Raw genomic sequence first — 27,186 nt, forward strand, 5'->3', positions numbered from 1 at the left:
TTGAAATGGTACTTCCATGAAATCCTTAGCAGTCACACCAGCTAGAAGCAGTATGTCTCTCCTGTGAACATTTATACTGCTTCGTTAATACTGTCTATATCATATTTAACTATAATTCAAGACAGCACAAAATATGTCTGTAAAAATCTTATCTCCCACATTAAACACCTTTGAGTACAGCGACCATGCCTTATTCTTCTTTGAATTCTTCATAAGACCTACCTAGTATAGTGTATTGCATAAGCATTTGTTGAACAAACAAATGAACACATAATTATTTCCTTACTACCTTTAGTACATATACTATAGATTGCTGACCCTTGCTATAGATGATGGTGATTATAAGAAGATGAGTTAAACAGAAAATATTTCTTGGTTGTAAACAGGACCTTTGTAGCTCAGATTCAAACAATAATTTATATCTGTGGAACATGTCAATTGGTTAACAGACTTTTATTAAGTACTTATTACATGCTAGGCACCATGCTAAGTGCTGTGGATAAAAAAAAATACAAAAGTAGTTATTTCCCTCAAGGGTTTCGTATTCTCATGAGAAACAAACTGAAAATAATTAGATACATACAGAATAGATGGAAGGTAATTTCAGAAAGGAGCTGGGAAAACCAGGAAAGGTATCCTGTAGAAGATGAGATTTGAGCAGACTTGAAGGAAGCCAGGTAGTTTATTTGCCATTATAATACATACCTAATACAACTACATTCACTTCCGTGGTTCTCACTGGTTTGCTATAATGTAAGCATTTATACACGCCTTCATCCTCAAGAGTTACATTCAGTATACTGATGGTGAGCTGATCATTGGTATGATTTTGGAGTCTATATTTTCTATTTTTTAAAGCTAAGGAAAGAAAAGAACAATTGTACAGGAAAAAATTGACACTCGGATGACCATAAATTAGCTTAGTGAATGATTAAATCCAAGAAGAGGGTTTGGGGTTTTTTTGGTGGGGGTTTCACACACACACAATTTACAGGACCAAATGTCATTTCTTTGATTTAGCTGTTTTTAAATGCTAATGTTAACAGCTGGGTTCCATACTACAGAATAAAGTTGTTTCTGGATTGCTATTTAAGAAGCGATGGATATTTTTATGTTAAGCTGAGATCTAAATTTATTCTGTTGATAGATTGGTAAGAAAACTGGCATAATGATTCTATTTTGATCATGGGTTAGAGAAGGTTATAAATTTGTGGCTGATTAATTGCAGCTGAACTATATTATAATATTTTTCTCCTATGATTTATCTCTTTGAATCTGATTCGGTTTAAGCCATATCATTGCAATCAAGATGGCCAGCGGAAAGAAAAGCTACCCTAGGCTCCATTGTCTTATCCATGTGCTATTGTTTTGTCATCTACAATGAACAGTTTCCAAAGGATTTAGACATAGTACTTCAACATTCAGCAAAGAGCAAGGAGACAACCCCTCTGACAGTTGAAACCAAAAGCAAATGTTTGAGCCAAAATGCATGCTTGAGTGGCACCACAATCTCAGGACAGAGAGTTATAGTTTGTCTCAGAGGTGAATTGAAATGAGAGAATTGGGTCATTTTGAGGAACATGGAAGAGGAAGGAGCTTCTGAAGTGTTTTGATGTGTTTTTCAATTGTTATTATTATAAAATAGAATGAAGAGAAGATTGTGGATATTCGAAGGTAGCTATGGTGTAATGGCAAGAATTTTGGATTTCATCCTAGGAATTAATCCCCCTCAACTGCTCCCCCCCCCCCCCGCCCCCGGTCTTCTCATTTGTCTGGTTAGTTCCTCATAGAACCTCTATATTAAGTAATTCCTCCTGGCTAGGGATGTTAACTCCTTCATTCTTCCTTAGTGATATATGCCTTGGTGTGGGCCAAGCAGTTAGTAGGTAGTGCTATTCAAAAATAAAGAAAAAGGGGGCATCTAGGTGGCACAGTGGATAAAGCACTAGCCCTGGATTCAGGAGGACCTGAGTTCAAATTCAGCCTCAGACACTTGACACTTATTAGCTGTGTGACCCTGGGCAAGTCACTTAACCCTCATTGCCCCACAAAAAAACAAAACCAAAACAAACAAAAAAGCCCATAAATTCCTAGAGGGCAGGGATTGTCTTTCTTTTTGCTTATATTTCTGGTGCTTAGCATAGTGCCTGGCACATAGAATGCATTTAGTAAATGATTATTGACTAATTGACTTAAAGAAAGAGGCCATAGGCTCAAATCATAGCTTTGCTAACTTGTTAGATTCTAATGCGGTACAGACAGAACCAGTTGAGAAAAATTCTGTTAAGATAAGGCAAACAAAAAAAATGAAGGGAAGGAGTCCATGTCCCATTCCTCTTTCCTCTAATGTTTTTGTCTGGGTAATCACAGTAAGCCAATCCAAAATGGTTTTAATTGATCTTTATGCTGTCGGTGTCTGGCCCCCAGTAATTGGCAGGTAATGCAAGAATCCTAGAAGGCATTCAATGAGTTCTCTTCCTTTCTCACCCCACAGATGATTCAACCCAAGAGGGTCCTTAGGCATCAGCATCTCAGAATTACACATTCAAACAAAGCAGGGAAGCCATTCATTCCAACCCCTTCATCTTACACATGTGGAAACTGAGCTCCATGAAAGCTGTATGATTTTGCCCAAGGTCACACAGGTAGTAAGCCTAAAGATTGCAAAGTAAAGTGTCTGGTGTAACTCTAGAAATGCCAGAGGAACACAGGACGCTGTGAAATTCTTAATATTGTATGTATGTATTTGTTTGTTTGTTTGTTTATTTATTTATTTATTTTTGTGAGGCAGTTGGGGTTAAGTGACTTGCCCAGGGTCACACAACTAGTAAGTGTCAAGTGTCTGAGGCTGGATTTGAACTCAGGTCCTCCTGAATCCAGGACCAGTGCCCTATCCACTGCACCACCTAGCTGCCCCCCCAGAGCTGTGAAATTCTTATATAGCAGTTTCATTCCACATTAGGACCTGAGTGTTTCTAAATAGCTCAGTGCCCTTAGAGCCTCATAGATTTGAAAAAACCTTAGAGATCATCTTGTCCAGCCCCCTCATTTTATAGTTATAAGAAGTCAGACCCAGAAGTGCTTGTCCAAGATAACACAAGAAATAAGTAGCACTGGCCAATTCAACATGCCTTGTATGCAAATCCTCCTCCCCACCATCTCATAGAATCTGGGGATTGATGTACTGTTTTATTGATTGTCTAGACTTAAGAAAGTGATGGACAAAATGTTAACAGTGCAGATTCAACATAAAAGTGTGTTGTGGATCCATGAATCCCTCCCTCCCCCCACCCAGAGCTGCTCATTAAACATTTGCCAATACACCTATACCCAAAGTAAATCTTTTGGTTGTTATTCAAAATTCCGACAAACATTTCAAGTTGCAGGTCAGAAAGCGAAAGCTGCTGGTGGTAAAAATGTACTTTTTAAGTTGGGCCCCCTTCACAAATCATTTTGGTGGGGTTTCCATTTCAGACTTCCTGTTAGAAAGGTTAGTATACAAAGAGCCACAGAGGGGATGATTCAGATGTTAAAATAGATAGGGTATAAAAGCCCACCCTTTCAATGACTCACTCAGTACTTCTTTACCCATTGGCTTATTCTTCACTAGTGGAAAATCCTTTAAGTCAAAATTTCTAATTGTTTTTTTCTTCTTGCACACTTACCAGGATATTTGTCAAAAAAAATGGTAAACCCAGAGGGGGATAACCACTGAAGGGATGACTCCTTAGCTTGAGAAATGACACATTTTAGAATGAGCATCTGGCCCTCCTCCACGATGAGAGTTTCTGTGTGATTAGTCAAAGATGCCTCTGCAAAATAATAACGACAATGATTATGGTGAGGATAAGTATGATGATGGTGGCGATGGTGGTGATGGTGGTGATGACAATAACAACAACAACAATAACAATGTTTAGGAAGATCGGTTTGCTTTTTCCAGGGCTATTCCAAATATTATTTGGAAATCAGATATCAGAGTTGTACAATGCAAAAGAGCAAAGGATTTGAAGTCAGGAAGCCCTGGATTTGAATCCTGCCTCAGTTATTTACCAGCTGTGTGATGATGGGCAACTCATTTGACCTCTCTGGGCTTCAGTTTCCTTATCTGTAATAAGAGGAGTTTGGACTCAAAGACCTCTAGGATCCTTTTGAGATTGAAACTTACTACTTTTTGATCCTAGGACCATTATGATCCATTTTCAGCTCTAAATCTATGGTCCCTTTAGTCGTTTGTTTGTTGTTGCTGCTGTTTTGCTTTTTTTTTTTTTTACTGAGGAAGATCTTGTATATGGGCTTAACCTTTAGCAATAGAGTTCATCATTTAACAAGTATTTATGTATGATGTATCATAGATATTATGATACATGAACTATGAACTAAGTTCAGGTTGGTAGGCTAGGGACTGGTGGACACAAAGATGAAAAAGAAAACTACCCTCGAGGATCTTAAAATATAGTATGGGGATAAGACCTGTGATTAAATTGCTAGAATACAACTTAGAATGTGATAAATTCAAAGGAAAATATTGGGGAGGAAGGGATCCCTATAGCTGGCTGGTTCAACATTAATAATGACAATAATAATAGTAGCTAACATTTATATAGCACTTTAAGTCTTACAAAGGACTTTAAAAATATTATCTAATTTGATCCTTTGATCCTCAAAAGTCTGGGAGGTACATACTATTTATACATATTTATTATTCTCATTTGACAGTTGAGGAACCTGAGGCAGGCAGAAGTTAGAGACTTGCCCAGGGTCACATGGCTACTAAGGGTCTGAAGTCAAATTTTACCTCAGATCTTCCTGATTCTAAGTCTTTTCACTGGGCGACCTGGCTGTTATTATTATTATTAATGATAATAATAATTCTATAATTATTCATTCAAATGAACATTTGTTGAGTATTAATTACATGCATGCTATGTATCTAGCACTATACTAGGTACCTTAGGAGACAAAAAGGCACTAGAATATTTTATTCCTACCTACTATGAGTTTAATATTCAGTTGGGGAGATGTGAGCTGTGCAAAAATAACTAGGATACAGGGCAGATCATGATAAGTGTCACAGTATAGTGCTATAGAAGTTTGGAGGAGGGGGTTATTAGGGAAAACTTCATGGAAGAGATGTGTTTCCAACTGGCCCTTAAGAAAGGAATAGAATTTCAATAAGATGAGAAGGTTATTCCAGAAGAAGGAAATACATAAGTCGAGAAGCAGCGTGGGAGGAGGGGAATAAACACCAGAAAGGGAATCAAAAGACCAGGATTCAAGTCTAGAGTCTCACTCCCGTTAATAATGTGACCATGGGCAGGTCATTCAATCTCTCTGAACCTCAGGATCTCCATCTATAATAAGGTCAGTAACACACCCCTTACCTCACAAGACTGTAGTATAGAAAAGACTTCATAAACCTTCAAGGGTCATGGAAATATGAGTTATTGTCATTATCAACCACAGGAAAGTGTAGAGCATGATATCCTCTCTTTGCATATCTAGCACTCAGAATCCTCCTTTTTCCTAATGCTCAGCCCAAGGTACCACTTCCTCAGTGGAGCTTTCTTTGACTCTGGTTGTTGGTGCTCTCTCCTTAGATCATATTACATGCATTTATCTGTGCACCTTCATATTTCCCCATAGAGGGGGCAGCTAGGTGGCACAGTGGGTAAAGCACTGGCTCTGGATTCAGGAGGACCTGAGTTCAAATTCAGCCTCAGACACTTACTAGCTGTGTGACCCTGGGTGAGTTACTTCCCCTCATTGCCCCGCAAACACACACACACACACATACACACACACACACACACATTTCTCAATAGAATGGGAGCTCCTGGAGGTCAGAGACCTTTTCATTTTAGCTTTTGTCTCCCCAATCATACTGAACTGGCTAATTGTGATTTTTAGCTCATGGATATATTTTTTTCTATTTTTAGATCCCCCAGGCAGCAAATTCTTTTGTGTATGCCACATGAAGGTAGGTTTACCTAAATCTTGAATCTCTCCCAGTCTAACACAGTATATAGCCCATAGTGTACAGTTGAAACTTAATAAAAGTTTGTTGTATTTGAAGAGCAGACTACAGTAACTCTGGATTATCAGTGCTGTGGGCTTTATTTAAATCAATTCAGTGACCTAGAAATGCACTGAATTAATTCTCAAAGTCCCCAAAGCCCTACTTTTTCCTGGTGCTTGATATGCATTGCTGGAAAACATGAAGGGATAGATAAACTCCCCTCTTATCCATTTTTGGAAAAGTTTGTGATAAAGCTGTAAAATTTAGAATACTCGCTAGTCAGAATTTATAATCTCCTGGTATTTGGATGCCTTGTGAAAATATTGTTCAGCCTCATTGATTAGCTCTCTTGTCTCCAGAAACCTACTTTTGAGGAATTATAAATATCAATGAATGTGCCAGCGTTACAAAATCAGCAGTTAAGAGAATTTCTTTTTTTAATCCATTTCTTTTTGGTATATATGTGGGGTCTGAGAGAATCTTACAGATGTCTACAACAAATGATTTATCTTATTCCAAGGGCAGTAATTCTAAGAAAACTGGGTGCTAGACACTTGAGGAGAAAATCATGTCACAGAATGAAAGCTGGAAGTTAAGCTGGGCCCAAGTCATTCAATCTCCTAGGCTTCTTTCCTCATCTGTAAAATGGAGTTTAGATAGTTTCTCTCACCTACCTCACAGGATTGTTTTAAGGATCAAATTAGATATTGTATGTGAAAAAACTTTGCAAATGGTAAAGCTGATGTGATATGAAAGTACTTTGCAAATGCTTAATTCTGATGTACGGTACCACTTCTAATTTATTACCTCTAGTATTTGAACAAAAGGAACCCTGAAACTAACTCTTATAACTGTGCTCTAAATGTCACCTATTCACATTTCACCAATGATCTGCATCTCAGTTAGTTCATTCCTTTCAAATAGCTTCAGTTTATACTCTTCTCTCTGGGTTTCTTCTCTCTCTCTCTCTCTCTCTCTCTCTCTCTCTCTCTCTCTCTCTCTTTTGGTGAGGCAATTGGGGTTAAGTGACTTGCCCAGGGTCACACAGCTAGTAAGTGTTAAGCATCTGAGGTCGGATTTGAATCCAGGGCTGGCACTCTATCCACTGAGCCACCTAGCTGCCCTGGTTTCTTCTCTTTTACTTTAAAATATCCATGTCTACTCTATCTTTAAAAACAAAAACCTTTGATTAACTTGCTGCCCCTTGGAGCTTATCTGGTTCCTTCTTTCCTTTTGTTGCCCAATTTTTATTGTCTACCCCTGAAACCTACATTTCCTTGCATCCATTTTCTTCTTAATAATTATTGATCGTATCATAGATTTAGAGATGGAAGGGACTTCAGAGGTCATCTATTCTAGCACCCTCATTTTACAGGTGACATGAAGGCCAGGAAAAGTGAAATGAGGTGTTTGAGGTCACAGAAGTAGGAAATAGCAGAGCCAGAATTTGAACCCATGTCCTCTGACCCCAAACCCAGTTTTCCATTACACTCTTCTCCATATAGTATTTACTGTACAGGCAGGATTTTCATATGCAATTTCCTTTGATCTCCACAACCCTATAAGGTAAGTAATCTCGGCGCCATTATTGCCTGTTTATAGACACGGAAGCTTCGAGTCAGAGATACTGTGACTTGCCCATGATCACATAGCTGGTAAATTTCAGAGGTGTGATTTGGACTTCTGAGTCTGGGCGCAGTGCTATAACTATTAAACCACACTTCCTGTCTTCAATCACTTTGCTTACACTTTTCTCTTGAAGGTTAATCATTACTTTCTTCTAGTTAAATCTAAGAGTCTCTTCCCAGTTCTCATCATGTTTTAAACCTCCTCCGTAGCCTATGACTTGGTTGACCATTTTGTTTTTCTTGAAACATTCTTTTCCCTTGGATTTAGTGACAGTGTATTAACTTGGTTTTCCTTTGACCTTTCTATTCTCTCTCTCTCTTTCTCTCTCTCTCTCTCTCTCTCTCTCTCTCTCTCTCTCTCTCTCTCTCTCTCTCTCTTTCTCTCTCTCCCTCTCTCTCTCTCTCTCTCACTGGTTCTTCCAGCTTCTCCTGTTTCCTTGTCATTTTTCCCATACCTCTGTCCTTGGTCCTCTATTCTTCTTTCTCTGTACTCTCTCAAATCAACTATGAGCTCCTTGGGAGTAGAGACTAGTGGCCTGTATGATCTGCTATCTCTGTGTATTTGCACAGGCTGTTGTTACCTATCTCTGAAATGCACTCCTTCCTCACCTCCACTTTGCTGAATCTCCTAGCTTCCTACAGGAAGCCTATCCTGATTCCCCATCCCTCCCCCTGGTTCCTAGTGCCCCTAGTTAATTTTAATATATTTTGTGTCTTTTATTTTCTATGTGCACATTGTTCCCCCTGCACCCCACCCCAAGCCCACCAGAATGTAAATTCCTTGAGGAAAGGGATTATTTTGTTTTTGTATTCTCAGTGCCCAGCACATAGTAGGTGCTTAATAAATGCTTGCTGAATGAAAGAATATTCTGGTTTTATTTTTGAATCCATATAGCTTTGCATATAGTGTAGATATTTATTTTTTGTTTTTTTAGTGAGGCAATTGGGTGTTAAGTGACTTGCCCAGGGTCACATAGCTAGTAAGTGTTAAGTGTATGAGGCTGGATTTGAACTCAGGTACTCCTGACTCCAGGGCTGGTGCTCTATCCACTGTGCCACCTAGGTGCCCCAGTAGTAGATATTTAACAAATGTTTGTAGAATTTAATGGAGTCTACTCCTCACATAAGTCAACAAGTATTTATTAACTGCTAGGCACTGTTGCTAAGGCTGGGGATACAAAGAAAGGCAACTCCTTTCCTTCCTCCCCCAATCCTTCCAGTCCCTGTTCTCATCGTTTAATCAACTATTATTTAATAAGCACCTGCTATTACAGTACTATGCTAAACTTATTAAACTTATTAAAGCACTGTGCTAAACACTCAAGGAGAATATATTCTAATGGGGGCAGAAAACATAAATATCTTTGTAATATCTTGGCACATACAAAGTGTTACTGTTTTACATGTAATTGGAAAAATAATTAAAATAAATAATTAAAAAAAACAACAAACAAAGTGTTGTTGTTGTTGTTCAGTAGTTTCAGTCATGTTTGACTCTTCATGACCCTATCTGGGGTTTCCTTGGCAAAGATACTGGATTGGTTTGCCATTTCCTTCTCCAGCTCATTTTACAGATGAGGAAACTGAGGCAAACAGGGTTAAGTGACTTGTCTAGGGTCACACAGCTAGAAAGTATCTGAAGCCAGATTTGAACTTAGAAAGAGGAATTTTCCTGGCTCTAGGCTTGGTGCTCTATCTACTGCACCACCTAGCCACACTACATACATTCAGAGTATATGAAGGTCTTCTGAAAGATCTATGATCTCCATAAGAAAACTATCTTCTTTTTTCAGATTAACTGTTTCTATCATTTTTATATGATCTTTTCTATTGAGCAATTACTAAATTTGACTGGATCATCCTTAAAAATATACTTTACTGGGGGCAGCCAGGTGGTGCAGTGGATAAAGCACTGGTCTTGGATTCAGGAGGACCATGAGTTCAAATCCAGCCTCAGACACTTGACACTTAACTAGCTGTGTGACCCTGGGCAAGTCACTTAACCCTCATTGCCCTGCAAAAAAAAATATAAAAAAATATACTTTACTTTTGCTTTTTCCTATTTTTGCTGCCTGCACCTTACTTAGTCCACAGAATCATAGAACACCAAAGCTTAGATGACATCAGAGTACACACCATGATTTTATGGATGAGGAAATGGTGGCCCAGAGGGATTAAATTAGCCCATAATGTCCCTTAAATCATTCGATCTCAAGTTATCACCAAAAGATAAAAGCTGACAATAAGATTATATATTTCATGTGTATTTCTATAGTTTTTAGTTGTTCTGTTTAATAGGTTCTGAAATGTTCAAAGGACACTGAATGACAGAACTATTTCAACTTCCACTGTAAAGATTCTCAAACTTATTCAATTCTCAAAATTTACAAGAGGCACCACAGAGGTTCAAATTTTGAGTCCTGCCTTTGATACACAAAAGCTGATTGACCCAGTAGTGCAAGCAACCTAAATTAGTGCCCCAGGCAACTCTCTACAACTATGAGGGGCTGGGCTGCACAGATGGAGAATGTTTCCCTAACAGGAATTCTTGACACCTATGAAATCACAGGTCAGGATAAAAAAAAAATAGAGACTGATCATTTAATAAAAATGTTTTTGTTGTTGTTGTTGTTGTTGTTGTTCAGTTGTGTCCAACTCTTTGTGACCCCATTTGGGTTTTTTTTTGGCAAAGATACTGCAGTGGTTTGCCATTTCTGTCTCCAGCTCATTTTACAGATGAGAAAACTGAGGCAAATAAGGTTAAGTGATTTGTCCAGGGTCACACAGTTAGTGTCTGAGGCCAGATTTGGACTCAGAAAAATAAGTCCTAATTCCCAATGCAGTGCTCTATCTGTTGTGCTCCCTACATGCCCCTTAATAAAAATAACTCAATTTTATATAGTGTTTTAATGTAGCTACTACACGACAATCCTGTGAGGTTGGTAGACAACCAATTATTACTATCTCCATTTTGCAGACAAGGTGCTCATTAACTCATTCCTGTGTCATTGCAAGAATTTCCTAGGTCTTCCTGCTCCTTGCATCTCCAAAGACCATTTTCATCCTGTGGATTCCTCCCCGACCCCCCAGCACCTCTCCCTGGAAACCTAGAATTTCTTAGGTCCAAACCCCTTAGTGTAGCATTCAAGAACTTCAATAATGAGGCTCATCCTCATAATCCAATCACATCTTTCCTCTCCAAAACCTATTCGGGGATCTAACCAAACTCGATTCCTTATTGTCCTTGGAATTCACCATACTTATTCCTGCCTCAACTCCTTTGCTTGTGCTACTATCCCCTATGCCTGGGAGTCCCTCACTCCTTTCTGCTTAGTTCAATCCTTTTTATTCTTTAATCTACAGTTCTATACCCTTATACAGTTCTCACCCTTATCTCTTTTTTTCTCTGAATTCCTGTAATCAGAGTCAACTTTAAAAGTATCTCCCAATGTGATTTAATAACAACAACAACAACAAATAGTACTTATATAGCACTTCCTATATGCCACACACTGTACTAAATACTTTACGAAGATCTCATTTGAGATGATATAGCTGATGTAAATTAAGGTGTATATTATAAAGGCTCCACCAAATACCTTTTCCAGAGCCCCATTGGTAATACTTAAAATTTCTTTACTGAATTCTTTCCATTGAGTGAAAGAACCATCTTTTTTCAAAATGCAAGCATCCCCAGGAGGGGTAACATACTACTAATGATAAGAGCTAGTATCTACATAGCACTTTAAGGTTTGCAAAATACTTTACAAATATTGTCTTATTGGGTCCTCATAATAGGCCTGGGAGGTAAGCACTATTATTATCTCCCATCCTGATAAAACCACTTACCTACTTCCAACAATAGACCACTGACAGAGAATTTGGATTGAAGAAAGCATGAAGGGTATACCAGGACACTTTGGTTTTGAGAATTAGAATAAAAGAAACATAATTTACTTCACAATTTTTCCTAGAGTCAACCCTGCTCCCTTTTTTAGTCAATATCACATAACTTAGCATTTAACTGTATACAATCTGGTTTGGTGAGAAAAACCCCTTTATTCATCCAGGTCAGCAACTCCTTAGGGTTTATAGTCTTAGAAGGTTGCCTGGGCTATTTCAATATTGTCCAGTATCGCTTTCTCTGCTACCTGCCTCTCATTGTTTCTTGGACATTAATCTTGCTCATCAGCCAGATTATAAACTCTCTGGAGGCAAGGACTGCACCATAGAGTTCTTTCACGGACCCATTCTGCAGCACCCAACACAGGCCTGGGGGATTAGCTGAATCCTTCTTGGTTGGTTGATTGCTTAAGTCCATTCATTTTCAGAACTTCCTTATAAGGATGGTAATGGAGAGGTATCTTAGCCCTGATTTTTACAGATAAGAAAACTGAGTCACACAGATAGAAAGTGACTTGCCAAGGGTCATACAGAATGTCAGTGACAGACTAGAACACTGGAAAACCTCAGTCTAAATCTAGAATGAGAATATGTTCTACGTTCCTTCCCAAATTCAGCAAATATTGATTAAGTATTTATGAGATAGGGCAGCAAGGTGGTACAGGATTGGAGTCAGGAAGACCTAAGTTGAAATCTAGCCTCAGATGCTTATTACCTGTATGACCCTGGGCAAGTCACTTAACCCTGTTTGCCTCAGATTTCTCTTCTGTAAAATGAGCTGGAGAAGGAAATGGCAAACCACTCTAGTATCTTTGCCAAGAAAACCCCAAATGAGGTTATGAAGAGTCAGACATGGCTGAAATGGCTGAACAACCTACTGGGGCTTGAGCACTATTTTAGGTTCTAGGGAAGATACAAAGTTTAGACAAAATATGGTCTCTGCCTTCTTGGAGTTTACAGACTAGTAGCAGGGAAAGACATACAAATAAATCTAATGATACAAATAGCAGTAGTTACAGGACCTGTAATCTTACTGATACATTGAACTCCCATATGAGGAAAATCCCTCTACCAATGCAGGTCATTACTTTCTTTGAAGCTTATAGTCTTAGAGAGTTGCATAGATTAGTGGTTTATAAGCAAATAGATAAGGATCCCCAAGGGTTGCATATTGACTTAGGAAACCACGCATTAACAATATCTGTGTTGTATTTTAGGGTAGGTAGGTGGCACAGTAGAAAGAGCACCAAGCCTGAAGTAAGGAAGGCTCATCTTCTTCAAATCTGCCCTCAGACACTTACTAGCTGTGTGACCTTGGACAAGTCAATTAACTTCTGTTTGCCTAGGAGGCAGCTAGATGGCTCAGAGGATAGAGTGCTGGGCCTGAAGTCAGGAAGATCTGAATTAAAATCTGTCCCCAGACAATTTCTGGTTGTATGATTCTGGGCAAATCACCTCACCCTGTTTGCCTCAGTTTTCTCATCTATAAAGATGAGCTAGAGAAGGAAATGGCAAACCACTCCACCACCTCTTGCAAGAAAACCCCAAATGGGGTCATGAAGAATCAAAGACAACTGAACCACAACATATTGTATTTTTATTTATTTTTTTTTAAATTCCTAATTACATTTTAATCTGGTTCTGCCACTAGGGAGTTTTGTGGGAGCAAGTTTGATATTTCTGAGGGTACTGAAAAGAAATGACTTAGTCCCTAGGATCATACAGCCAGTATGTCTGAGGTGGTATGTGAACCCAAGTATTCTTGGTTCCAATACTGACTCTACACTAGCAACATCTCACTGCATCTCATTGTATAAAATAAGTATAGGTGACAAGTGTATTAGAGAAGTACAAACAGCAAATTTTTCCTTGAATTCTTCTTGTTGTTCAGTCATATCCAACTGTTCATGACCCCATAGACCATACCATCCATGGGGTTTTCTTGGCATGATACTGGAGTGGTTTGCCATTTCCTTCTCTAGTAGATTAAGGCAAATAGAGGTTAACTGACTTGCCCAGAGTCACACAGCTAGTAAGTGTCTGAGGTCACATTTGAACTCAGCTCTTCCTGACTCCAGAACGAGCACTCTCTCCACTGTACCACCTACCTGCTAAGTTCCTGTACCTGATATTAAAAGTCTTGACGAATTTTGTCTACAGTTTTCCCTTTTGTAAAATGGCCTGAGAAAGGAAGGGAATATTAACCAACAGTGTGTGTAGCTTTATGTGGTATTTGTTCATTTAAGAAGCATGTAAGTAGATTAAAATAAGCATGATGTAATTCAGGGCTTCTTAAACTTTTTCCACTCGGGAGCCCTCTTTGCCTGAGAAGTTTTTATGCAACCCCAGCTATATAGGTATACAAACAAAACATTTACTGCCAAATTTTTTGTGACCCCAACATTCTCTTTACTATTACCTTCCACCTCAGGCACTCTGGAAGCTAGATTTCAAGTTTTCCCTTAGTGTTTTTTTGTTTTATCCACATCTGTGGTATTACTACCTCCAATGTGGAGGGCAATGCCTTACATATAGCAGGTGCTTAATAGATGTTGGCTGAATTGAACTGAATTCTTCCTGTTTCTGACTCTAACCCTAAATCTACTGATCAGTCTGTTATAGATCCCTAGGACATAGAGAGAATATATATATATATATATATATATATATATATAAATATAAAAGAAAGGCTGTGCTATCTTCCCTTTAAGTAGATGACTTCTCATCAATATAGCGTGATTTAGAATTATTTTTTTCAATAATAGTGCTAGATTTCAACCTCATAACAAAATTTATTCACATTATTTTTATTTCCTCTGTGACCAATGGTATATATTGGTCAGATAGTGAATTGGCTGGGTATGTCATTACTGTGGCCTTAGAACATCTTGACATGCAGAGTGAAATGAGCCAAACCAAGAGAATGTTGTATACAGTAACAACAATATTGTTCAAAGAGTAACTGTGAATGAGTAAACTATTCTGAATAATATGAATACTCAAATCAATACGAAGGACTTATAAAGAAAAATGTTATCCATCTCCAGAAAAAGAACTGATATAAGGAAGTATGTATTGTATGATTCCATATATATATATATATACACATGTATACATGTATGTGTATATACACTAACATATTATATATATATAAAATATGTTGGCCTTCTCTAATGTGGGGTTAGGAGGGAGAGAGACAACATGGAACTGAAAATGAAAAAAATATTAAAAAAATAACAGCCTGACATAGGGAAATGAAAGCCATGGTGGAACTAATTGGTACTGACCCCTTCAGCATCATATGACACAGCTTTTGGATGGCTCTGAGCAAAAGCTTCTTAGCCATGAAGCAAAGTCACAGGCTACACCTGTCCCCTGCAAACAACCAGTATAGTTGCTAATGTGTCTATTTAACATTTTCAAAGAATTCTAGAGTTGGAAGAGGTAATTCTCACTGTTTATAAATCAGTACAGTAGAGTAAGCATGGATCATACGCTCTATTCCTTTGCTTGAATAGCCCACCGATATTGAATGGGAAATAGCAAATTCCAGAGCAGAGTAAGAATATTCTACAGTGGTTTAGTAGGGTCTTTATATGGTAGGGTTCATATCCAAATGAAGAAGAACACTTTGAAAATTAACCTATTAGGGTACTTTCACAATTCTGTTTTGACAAGTGAAACAATTGTAGCTCTAACAATAGATAGCATTTATATAGTACTTTAAGGTTTGAAAAGCATTTTATAGATATTATCTCATTTGATCTTCACAGCAACTGTGGGATATAGGTATTGTTATTATCTTATTTTACAGATGAGGAAACCAAGGCAGAAAAAAGCCCAGAGTCACATAATAGCTGGAATCTGAGGCAGGATTTGAACTCAGGCTTTCTTAACTTCAGGTCTAGCACTCTACATTTTTCCACCTATTTCCCTCAATCAATAAATCAAGAATTTATTAAACTTGTTATATTCTAGGAATTGGGCAGGTCTAGCACTCTATCCACTTTGCCAACTATTTGCCTCAATTGATCAATTGAAAATTTATTAAACTTGATATATGCCAGGAATTGGGATGGGTACTGGGGATACTTAGTTAAGACTCTGTTGTCAGTAGAGAATCATAACATCATGACTGGAAAAGATCTCGACAGTTCAATTAGTCCATCTCTTCACCTTTGAGCATTAAAATCACCCTATTCCTGAAAGATAGTTATTTTTTTTTTTTTTGGTGAGGCAATGGGGGTTAAGTGACTTGCCCAGGGTCACACAGCTAGTAAGTGTCAAGTGTCTGAGGCCGGATTTGAACTCAGGTACTCCTGAATCCAGGGCTGGTGCTTTACCACTGCACCATCTAGCTGCTCCTAAGATAGTTATTCTAAACAAAACAAAACAGACCTCATAAATGCTTGTGGTAATTCACCACAAAGATAAAATATGAAAGCAGAGAGAAGTTTAAAAAAGAAAAAATTGATTCTATAAAATAAATGTAAAGTTTCAGTTCCCTATACCATCATTTCCGTTAAATATTTGTACTTAGGCTAAAAGAATTTAAGGCTTTATGCTAATGGCTCTGAGATCTATTTATTTAGTCCCAATCTCTCTGCTGACCTCCAGTCTCATATCTCTAAGTGCCTATTAGACATCTTGAACTGGATGTCCTGTAGACATCTTAAACTAAACATGTCCCAAAGTGAACTCATTCTCTTTCTTTCTAAACCCTACCCACTTTTAAACTGCTCTTTTTATTGTTGAGGGCACCACTATCCTCCCAGTCACTCAGGCTGGTAACCTTGGTGCCATCCTTGACTCTTCATTCTCTCTCACCCACTATATTTAATCTGTTGCTAAAGCTTGTCAATTTTATCTTTGTGGAGCAGCTAGGTGGCACAGTGCATAGAGCACCGGCCCTGGATTCAGGAGGACCTGAGTTCAAATCTGGCCTCAGACACTTGACACTTACTAGCTGTGTGACCCTGGGCAAGTCACTTAACCCCAATTGCCTCACTTAAAAAAATATATCTTTATAACATCTCTTGTATATGCTTCTTTTTTACCTCTAATTCTGCCACTACTCTGGTGCAGACAGTTAACACCTCATGCCAAAAAGATTGCAATATCCTGCTGGTGGGTCTGCACACCACAAGTCTCTCCCCACTCCACTTCATCCTCCATTCAGCCACCAAAGTGATTTTCCTAAAATGCAGGTACAATCATGTCACTCTTCCCCCAAACCCCCTCAATAAATTCCAGTGGCTCCCTATCACTTCCTGCATTACATGTCAAATGCTCTGTTTGGAGTTCAAAGCCCCTTCTAACCTACTCCTCTTTACCCCCACCTTAACCTTTCCAGCCTTCTTCCTCCTTACACTTATCCATATTCTTTGATCCAGTGACATTGGCCTTCTGGTTATTCCCCAAACAAGACACTCTATTTCCTGGCTTCTCTGACTTTCTTCAAGTCACAGCTAAAACCCCACATTTCCTATTCCCTTTTACTTTTAGTGCCTTACCTCTGTAGATTATTTCTTATTTAGCCTGTGTATATCTGTGTACACTTGTTTGCGTATTATCTTCCCCACTAGATTATGAGCTCTTTGAGAACAGAGACTTGTCTTTTGACCTGTTTACCCCCTAACACTTAGCACAGTGCCTGACACATAGTAGGCACTTAATAAATGCTTATTGCCTGACTGATGCTTAGTCCATCTGTATGACTTTATGTGAATAGGGCAAACAATATAATTTATCTTTAGAGAGTCCTTAGAAATTATTTTTGTTGGCAAATTAAATTATGCAACAGTATACTTCAAAAACAAGTCTGAAGGTTGTATGAATCATAGAGGATTAATAAAGATTTAGCATATCCAAGACCAAAATTCTCCCACTTCTGAGATGTCCTCATACAGGTGTTCCCATAAAAACTGTTGATTGCTGATTAACTTACCAAGCTGGAAAACAAAAGACTTGATTAGACAGTAAACAGACAACTTGTTCCTCCAACCTTCTCTGCTTACCTTGCAAGGGGAGCCAAGCTAACAGGCTGAGAACTGTCCACAAAGTCATAGTGTGAAGAGTTGTCTGTGACACTATCAACTTCCTCTTAGCTCTGAAAACGGAGTGGAGAGTGGTTTCTTTTTAAGGGAAAGAAGCATAGTAACCATGACCTCATGTGGATCAAGTCCTACGTTTCCCCTCACAGCCTCCTCGTTAGGCTGTGGCCCCCATAAACACCCTTGCATTGGAACATTTTTAGGACTGAGCTTGTGGTCTCTACTTTGAAAGGTGTGACTTATGTGGTCATTACAAAATTATTTGTCAATGTATATGTGAAATACTGATAAATTCAGTTAAAATTATTTTAATAACTGTGTGTGGATGTCAGTAATACTCTCATGTTTCTTTTGTGTTTCAGTCGAGACATGAGATTTCAAAAATGTAGGGAACTTCTGGTGTGGAAACTCCTTCCACTGATACATACATACATATATATATATATATATATATGCTACTTTTTTAGTAACTAATAGTCTTTGAGGGTTTTCTGGGTCACAGAGAAATTTAGTAACTTCATCATGGTCACAAACCAATTATATTTCAGAGGCATCATTTGAACCCAGGTCTTCCTGATTTTTCCACTTTTTTGCTGCTTCTCACTTCTGTTGGATGATTATTATTGACAGTGAACAACAATCGACTGTCATATTGCATTACTTCCTAAATCTCAAAACATATTTAAAAGTTGGAGTGTATATGGAACACTGGAGATCATCTAGACTAACCTCCTCATGTTATGGATGAGAAATATGAGGCTGAGAAATAGAATGACTTTCCTAAGGTGATAGAGTATGAAAGGGAGGATTTGGGGAGCAGCTATGTGGCCCAGTGGATAGAGTGCTGGGCCTAGAGTCAGGATGATCTGAGTTCAAATCCACCTTCAGATACTTACTAGCTGTGTGACCCTGGGCAAGTCACTAAACCTATGTTTGTCTTAGTTTCCTCAACTGTAAAATGGGGTCCCCCAGAGAAGGAAATGGCAAACTAATCTAGTATCTTTCCAAGAAAACCTCATAAATGGTTTTCTTTCTTTCATAACTAAATGACAACAACAAAATAGGATTTGAACCCAAGGCTTCTTATTCTAGATCAAATACTTTTTTCATTACACCACATTAATTCTGGTGTCTTAGCCCTTGCAACAACCCTTGATGGTGGTTAGGGACCTAATGACTTAAAGACTCCAGTGAACAGAAAGATTGAAGTACAGAGATCTTTAACTTGCCCAAGGTCATATGACCAAACCAGAATCAAAGCCCAAGGTAGGGATGTGCTGGAGCCAGCTCAAACAGGCTCTCAAGAATGGATTATTAAAATTTCAGTATAGGCATTTACACCCAAGGAATTGTTGCAAATCAAGGCTTGATTTCTGGTTTTTGATTGTCTAGACTTGAGAAAATGATAGAGGAAATGCTAATAATGCAGATTAAATTTAAAGATGTATCAAGGCACATCCTTGCTTCCCCCCTCTCCCCACAATAGCTGCTTGTTAAACATTTACCAGTACACCACTGGAATTCTCTTTGGAATCACCTCTGGAAGATCTCTCACTTGAAAATTCTCCATCTCTGTCCTATACAGCTTTGACATGTACAAAGAATTCTCTAATTACAGATGGGCTTTCCAACCTACTTTGTTTTGTTTGTTTTACCTGACGTAAAAGACTAATCATCATTTATGGTTTATGGAGCTAGGATCATTATTTCACCATCACTTCTCATACAGTCTCATCCTCTTAGAACAACAATCTCTGAAAGTTTAGGGAAGGGACTGTGAGAATTGGAGTGATGCACCCTGCTGGAGAGATACTGTAGGAAAGCTCCGCCATGAGGAGAAGGCATCTGAGGACAAGCCATGTGGCTTGGAAGGTCAGTTCCTTGGCGTCAGGAAGGGACGTTTACTCGTGGGTACTGTCGATCAAAGCTACCAGCCAATTAGCTTGGAGCTATGTGTGAGTAGATGGGTTGTTTCCAGTTTCACAGAAGGCTTGTGGGACAAAGAAGGGACGAGGGGGGTCTCTCTTTTTCTGGGACCTTGTGTGGAGTAGAGTGGAGATGCTGGCTCCCTTAGATAGATGAAGAAATCTAGGCCTCTTTCTCTCTCCTCACCAAAATTCTTATGCTCCTTAATAAATGCTTAAAAGTCTAAACTCTTGCTAAAGTTTCTAATTTATTGGTGACAACTCATTAGATTTTTAGACAGTCTAGCTAGAATCACAGACAGCAACTTTTCAGGGCAAAGGCCAGTTTTATGGATGAAAAAAACTGAGGCCTGGAGAGGTTGAGTAGTGTACCCAAGGGAATAGATTGAGTTAGTGGTATAGGGAAAAGAAAGAAGGAAACACGAATTTATTGAGCACCTACTTTGTGGACTGTGCCAAGTATTTTACAATTATTATGGAATTGATGTCAGAGGACCTGGATTTGAATATTGGCTCTGATCTTTCCCACCTGTTGACCTTAGATAAATCACTTAATTTCTCTGGATTCATTCTCCTCCATTATAAAAGCCATGGTGGATAGAACTAGATGTTCTAAAAAGTCCTTTCCATCACTGTCTTTATTTCCATGACCATTTCAGTACAGAGGGAAGGGGGGGAAATAGAAGTGAAGTCTTATGACTCCTAAAGTCAATCTTTTCCCCCCAACACATGTACGCTCATAAGATCCCCAAAAATCACTTTCTCTATTTAAAAAATATATATTTTTTAAGATTAAAATTTTTTTGAATTTTAAATTCCTCCCTCCCGCTAGCCCCACCACCCACCCACCAAGAAGGAAAGCAATAGGATATCAATTACATGTGTGAAGTCTCATGCAAAACATATTTCCATATTATCCATGTCACCAAAAAGCAAGGAAAATAAAGAAAGTGAGAAAATTATACTTCAGTTTGTATTCAGAGTTCATCAGTTCTCCCTTTGGAAGTATACTACAGTCACTTTCAATTCAGTAATTTGACTTCCCCAATAAGACTATGCTTCAGAATGAATCTCGGTTTTCTCATTTACCAGAACCTTTCCTTTTTCATTACCAGGGAAGGACATTGCCCAGAACAGACTTTTTTTTTCTCACAAAGATGCATCCTAGTACCATGGAAAGCACACTGGTTCTGAAATCATAAGAGTTGGGTTCAAATCCTTTCTTTGATGCTTCCTACCTCTGCGACCTTGGGCAAGAAATCAAATGTCCTTGAATTATAGTGTCTTCATCCACAAAATGAGGGGATTGGACTGGAAGGCCTCTGAGGCTCCTGGTCCAACACTAGAGCTTTGATTCCCTACATCTTTCCCTATAAATCAATGGTTGCCAGCATGTGGGCAGAATAATAATAATAGCTAATGTTTATATAGCTCTTAGTAGGTGCAAGGCGCTATGCTAAGTGCTGTGAAATCATTATCTCATTTGGCCCTCAATAACTCCAGGAGGTAGGTGCTATTATTATCCTCATTTAACAGATAAGGAAAATGAGTCAAACAGAGGTTAAGTGACTTGCCTGGGATCATCCAGCTAGTATGAATCTGATGCTCTTTCTGAGTGCAGACCCAGTGCTCTATTCACTGGGCCACTTAGCTGCCCTAGAAGAGTGGTGGAAGGGGTGGAATGGAGAAGCTATGGACTTATTGTAAGGGGTTTGTCATTGATGTGGGAAGCTGCAAATAGGTAAACAAACTTCTATAGACTGAATAAATAGTACATCATAATATATGTATTATTCTTTTAAGGGGCTTTAGATGCTGTGGTAATTAATAACATTAAAATAAAATTTTAAAGCATTACTGAATACATGCTAACATTTGTGATTATGTATTTACTCAAGCCCTGGAAACTAGTAATACAGTTAGTTGGGGGAGGCTGAAAAACTTAAAAATAATTCTCCAAATATGTGAGAAGCACTGCTATAGAGTTTACCAATCTATGCTTTTAGGTCAAAAGAAAGAGACTTGTTTCTGAGAAAGTCACATGGGGCGTTCTATGGTAGGATATGCCTGGCCATGGGGATGTTGGGTGATTTATCAAATTTTGAACTCATTACCTAAATTGAGTGTATGAGAACATTAAGGACTATGTCTCTAAGAAATAAAAGTGAAAGTAACTACTTGAGATTTTGCAATTTAAACCAGTGAAAATACTCTAGGAAAAGGTTTGAATTAATTAAATTCAGGGAGTCATAAAGAGGAAGACTCACTGTTGCAATTGCAGGCTTTTGTAGTTTGCTCTATTTGGTGAAAACCCCCAAAATATACATGAGTGGAGGAAGAGAGTGGGATGAGGAAGTCTTATGTGGTACAGTTGAACTGTGTGTTAAAGACTCAAATCGAATGTTGTTCATTACCAAAAAAAAAATCTGTTTAGTATGCTTTTGGTACAATGCCTGTAACTTGGATATACTTTAGTTTGATCATGAAATAAGATGAAATTCACCAGAATACTAATTAATTAGGGTTTTTTTTGTTGTAAGGGGGGGTGAAGAGCTTCAACATATTTACTTTTTTTGTGAGAGGAGAGGAATCTAGGTATCATTTTCTCTATTTGCCTTCTGTGGGAAACTCTCAATTCAGAGAAAGAACAGAAAAAAATAGGTCTACATGTAAAAAAAAAAAAACCAACAACCCACTGGAGTACAATAATGCACTGTCCTTGATATATGTACAGAGGAAAAAAAATGTGTTTGCTCTGTTCATATCTATTTCTTGACGACCAAAGGGACATTTAGTTTATATATTTTTCCCTCAGAGAATGAGTTCATTCTTCAGAAGCTGCTCTTCAGACTACAAAAGATATATCTTATTCACCCATAGATGTGGTATTCGGTCACTGTTAGACCCTGAGAAAGCATCATGGCCCTTCATCCTACTCAAAAATGAAGTCACAGATGGAAATATTGCTAATCTGGCATGTTCCTGTCATGGATCCTGTGGCTTGTGCGGTAGCACCTACTCTCTCTTCTTTCTGTTTTTGTGGCCAAGCAGCTAGCTCATTGTATTAGGTGGTTGACAAGGGAAAGGAGCAGGCTAGGGCTGCTAAGGATACACTATGGGGTAGAGGGTATGTGTGAATGTGTGTGTGTTGGTGTTGTAGAAGTTGAAGAGGAACATTGTGTAGAGAAATGGGTTGAATTTTGTAAAACTTTAAGGATAACTTCCTTGTTGAAGATAAATTCTGATCTTTTAAAAATAATGGGGGATTATGGTGGTGGATTTTTTTCCTCTTGGTTTTCCTAAGGGAGAAGATAGTTAGCTAAGTGTCCCGAGTGGAGCACCAAAGACCCACCAGATGCCACCAGGCTTCCTGGTTCTTTCAGAAGGAGCTTGCAATTAGAAAAACAGATATAGCAATGTAGGGGCTGAGGGAGGCTGGGGTGTTCACTATCTCCTTGTCGTGAGGCCCCTTGCTTTGAACCCAAGTGTATGGGTTGGGTTCAGTCCTATGAGAGCCTGACCTATAAAGAGAGGAGCTAGGATTTTCTTTTCTTGCCTCTCTGGTCCCTTACACACCTCTTCTCCTGAGTCCAGGAAAAAAAACATTTAAAGCTTAGATTTAGCTTATGCCTAGCATCTCCCCAAAAAGCAGAGTAGAAAGGTGTTTAATAGACTTTGCAAGTAAGGGTGGAGGTTGATTTAATCATTCAACCCATTCCATTTAATTAAACTATCAAACAGGTATCTATCTCTGATACTTCAACCAGGTATAGATACTTCTTTTGAATAAGTTAATCTAAGGCATTGAACAACCTCGTTAATCAATTTGGAAGGAGTGGAAGCTATTGGAGAAAATGAAGTGATGTTTCACAGGAGATGTATTGTTATTGGCTGAGGAGAACTGATTATGTCCTGTGGATCTTCTATAAAGTAACAAGCCAGACTGGAACCCAATCATTCCATTGAGTGGTGGAAGCAGTTCTAGCCGAGGCCTTGAGAGGGAATGACTTGGGGATGGGGGAGGAGGAAAGTGCCTCTGTCTCTTCCCTACCAACCCCCTACCCCCATCTTGACCAGAAAAAGATCTTGTGAATTCTGAAAGGTCCAGATGATTTTGTGATTATGTATTTACTCAAGCCCTGGAAACTAGTAATAGTTAGTTGGGGGAGGCTGAAAAACTTCAGCATTCCGACTTCATTTCCAGAAAAATTAGTGGCAGTTTCTTTATTGGGAGCTAAGGACAAACTAGACTTACTGAGAAAAGGCAACTTCAGGACTCTCCAAAAAGGCCAACAGAATACTACACCATAACTAAGGGGAACCTTTTGAAGACTCCAACAAAAGGATTCCAGGAGCTGTGAGTTACCTCAGAATTAAGCGTGTTGGACCTGACTTTCTCCTGGACTCTATATACTTCTAAGAGAGTGTGCTGCAGACTTTTGGATATTATGTTCTGTACCAACTGTTCTAAAGAGGGAGGGCACTTTAGGAAATATCACTTTCTAAAAGCTAGTTAAATCTGTCTGATTGATACCAACTGATAGCCTTCGAAGGAAGATTATGAGTGGAATTACCCCATCCCCTCAAGGTTTCCTGGAATCCTGAGGGAGAAGTACCAGCCTGGATCCCCAGAAGCAATTAGAATGGGGGTTGAGGGAGTAGGCCGAGAGTCTGTGCTACATGTATATAAAACGTAGGTTAACTATTTATTTCCAGAGCCAGGATTAAAACCCAGGTCTTCTAACTTCAAATCCAACATTGCTCCCACTGTACCAGGCAGCACCTGAGAGACAGACTTATTAGCTGACTGGCTAGGAAATAAAATGCTTAAGGGTCAGTAAAGGTGAGGGATTTTTCCCTAGGCAGAAGCCATTTTGTTTGCGTGTGTACGTACGTGTGTGTGTGTGTGTGTGTGTATAGAATAAAAGAGGGTTTTAAACTTTCTTAATGACCTTTCATAATTGCTTTGAAAAGCTTCTAGCCTTTTCCAAGGCAGGTCAAGAAATATATACCTCATGCCACAACCTAGAAATTCCCTCAGATGACTCTACCAGGAAACAACAACGAAATTTTTGAGGCATTTAGTGTGTGGTCACCTGGCCTTCTAAACTAGGGTACTGGGCTTCACATAGCTGCTGATTCAGAAAAAGTTTTTTTAAAAAAGAAACACCCCCACAGGTCAAGGAGGCAAAGCAGTGTGGGCTGGCTCTGCTAACACTGCAGTGCCTTTTTTTTTTTTTTACATCTTTAGTTCTTTAATAGTATTTCAAAGCTTCTACTGGTCATTCCAAAATAAATGTGATTAGGAAAACACAATTAAAATGTGGCCATAGAAAAAATTATAATATAGAACAAACAGATAAAGGGAGAAATGGGTCCCCCCGCAAAAGGCATAACATTACATATTGAATATGAGTAAATTTTAATTGTACAAAATGTCTCTGGCACGTTGCAGTACTCCAAATTTGTAAGGGACACTGGAGAATCTCAGCTTAAAAAAAAGTTTACACAAAATGTTTTGCTACTTTCACTGCTGCCCTCAGAAAGCTCTTCAAAATTTCTGAATTGTAGAATTCAAAAAACGAAGAACAGAAGCCATCAATAAAACCAAATCATTTAAAGAATGTCCATAGAGCTATTTCTTGGCATATGTAATCTTCATGGCATGGGACGGTGTGATCTTAAATCCTTGTAAGGCATCTCTGGCAGCGCCAGCCTGGCCATCATTTTCAAACTCCACAAAAGCAATGTCATGCCTTCCGGGTACCAACCGCACTTCTTTGAAACCAGGAAACTGATTAAACAGCATAGATAACATCATTTCATTAGTCTCCTCTGGCAAGTTATTTAGGAATAAAATATAATTTGGTGGGTAGTCAGGCACCTGAGGATTTGGGGTTGAATTTCCTTGGGTGTTAGCTGAATTTGGTGTGGCCTGACCAGGCTTTTTGTTTGCAGCATTAGCAGTTTGCTCCAAAGATTTAGCCTTTTTCTTTTCTTTTTTCTTTTCCTTATCAGCAAAAGTGCCCCGCATTTTAGAGATTACATCTGAGTCTGTTTTTGCATATTGAATTCGCATTGGTTTACCATAAAATGGAAAGCCTTGTAACTGTCTCAAAGCATTTGTGGATGAGCCAAGTTCTTTAAATATAACAAATGCTTGCCCTCTCATCTTCATGGTCTTTAAAGCCACAATATCTACTACATGGCCAAACTGAGAAAAGAGTGCGTACAACGATCTCTTCAGTTCTTCTTTTTTTATTTTATCATTCATATTGTTTATATAAATTGTATGATTTGGTCTGATATCCATGTTTTGGATTAAATTTCAGTGAAGCCTTATAGGCTTCGGTTGCCTCTCGCAGTGCTCACTCCGCGCCGAAACACCGGAAGAGCTGCAGTGGCTTTTTTGAAGACCGAGAAAGGGCTAGGAAAAAATAATGGCAATTCACTTTATGATACAGGTGATTGCACAGTCCAGTTAACTTGCTTAATTTTTAGATTAATGAATTAAATTCTGTGGCCACTAAAGTAGGCACTGTTGTGTCTCTTCAAGGGGAGCACCTTGGTAAAAGAAGGTGACTAGAAATGTTAACAGAAAATAAGTTTGTGTATTTGGTTTTGTATAGCAACCCCACCTGCCATGAAGCTAGAAAGTTGAGTGCTGGGCTGAGACCTTGAGGGTCAGGTTTCCCAAGAGACCCTGCACCTTAGAATCACACGTTTTCATCATTGGAGACCATCCCATCAACTGATACTCTGCTTGGACTCATTCCCCAATGGTTAGTATATTCCAACCCCTTGTTACTCTCTCCCATCTCAGTGATACTGAATTTTGGAAGAACAAATTCCCCCTTCCCAATCTTTGCAGTCTGCTCTCTCATTCCCCATTAAGCCCTTAATATGCCACTCCATTTCTGTCCTCCCTTTCCACTGTGCCCTCTGGAACTCCCACCATAAATTTCCTTTCATTTTTAAACTTCTCTTGCTCTCTCCATCTTTTGGCTTTACCCAAATCCAGCTCCTTTCAAATAACATTGCATCGCTGGCCATCCTTTCCAGTACTGGTTGTCTCATACATCCTCACTCACAGGTGCCAGCTGGTAAGGGGGACCACTCCCTTCTATCCATTGCTATTTCCAGACTTTTTCCCTTGCCATTACTCAGCAAGCTCTTCTCCTTTGAGATTTGTGCTCTCCTAATTTATCATCCAATCCAGATCCTGATAACCACCCAGGACATTTTGCTTCCATTCTCAATGCATTCAGTGCTGGTCTCATAGTCTCCCTCTCCACCCCAACTCCTAACCTAATACTAGGGTACTTACATGCTAATGTTGTCTTATGTAGTGAGGGCTCTCCCCTTACATGTAGCACAGTAGCATGGGAGTGTACTTGTGTGGCTTGTAGGGAGGCAGAGTAAACATCTCTAGTCTCTTCTCCACCCACCCCTCATACTTCTTCAAGGGAGATTTTATTTCCTGCCAGGAGGAGAAGCAGGAGATTGGGGCAGAAGCTAGGCTGCTCTTCTCAGAAAGATGGGGTACCAGGCTAGAATTATATCTATCTGTTCTTTTAAATATTATTAGTCCTTTAGGGGATGCAGTTGTTTTCAGAGAGAGAGAGAAAGAGAGAGAGCGAGAGAGCGAGAGAGCGAGC

At 38.9% G+C, this 27,186-nt stretch overlaps 2 protein-coding genes across 2 annotated transcripts in view; both read right to left on the minus strand.

The window, feature by feature from the left end:
• CRTAM (cytotoxic and regulatory T cell molecule) overlaps nucleotides 1–17,616 on the minus strand; it is a 38,685-nt gene extending 21,069 nt beyond the window's left edge. Inside the window, exons 1-3 of the mRNA XM_043993531.1 lie at nucleotides 17,568–17,616; nucleotides 3,666–3,812; nucleotides 706–858 (exon numbers count right to left, since the gene is read on the minus strand). Coding sequence (XP_043849466.1) covers nucleotides 706–858; nucleotides 3,666–3,812; nucleotides 17,568–17,616 — 349 coding nt within the window. The remainder of the gene's footprint in view (nucleotides 1–705; nucleotides 859–3,665; nucleotides 3,813–17,567) is intronic.
• A 7,228-nt stretch (nucleotides 17,617–24,844) lies between these two features.
• Nucleotides 24,845–25,939, minus strand: LOC122745731 (U2 small nuclear ribonucleoprotein B''). The gene has a single exon (XM_043991151.1). It carries the CDS (start codon nucleotides 25,839–25,841, stop codon nucleotides 25,164–25,166), a length of 678 nt encoding a protein of 225 aa, XP_043847086.1. The 5' UTR covers nucleotides 25,842–25,939; the 3' UTR covers nucleotides 24,845–25,163.
• Between the last annotated feature and the right edge of the window lie 1,247 nt (nucleotides 25,940–27,186).

Source organism: Dromiciops gliroides, chromosome 3 (assembly GCF_019393635.1).
Source record: "Dromiciops gliroides isolate mDroGli1 chromosome 3, mDroGli1.pri, whole genome shotgun sequence".
NCBI classification, from domain to species: domain Eukaryota; kingdom Metazoa; phylum Chordata; class Mammalia; order Microbiotheria; family Microbiotheriidae; genus Dromiciops; species Dromiciops gliroides.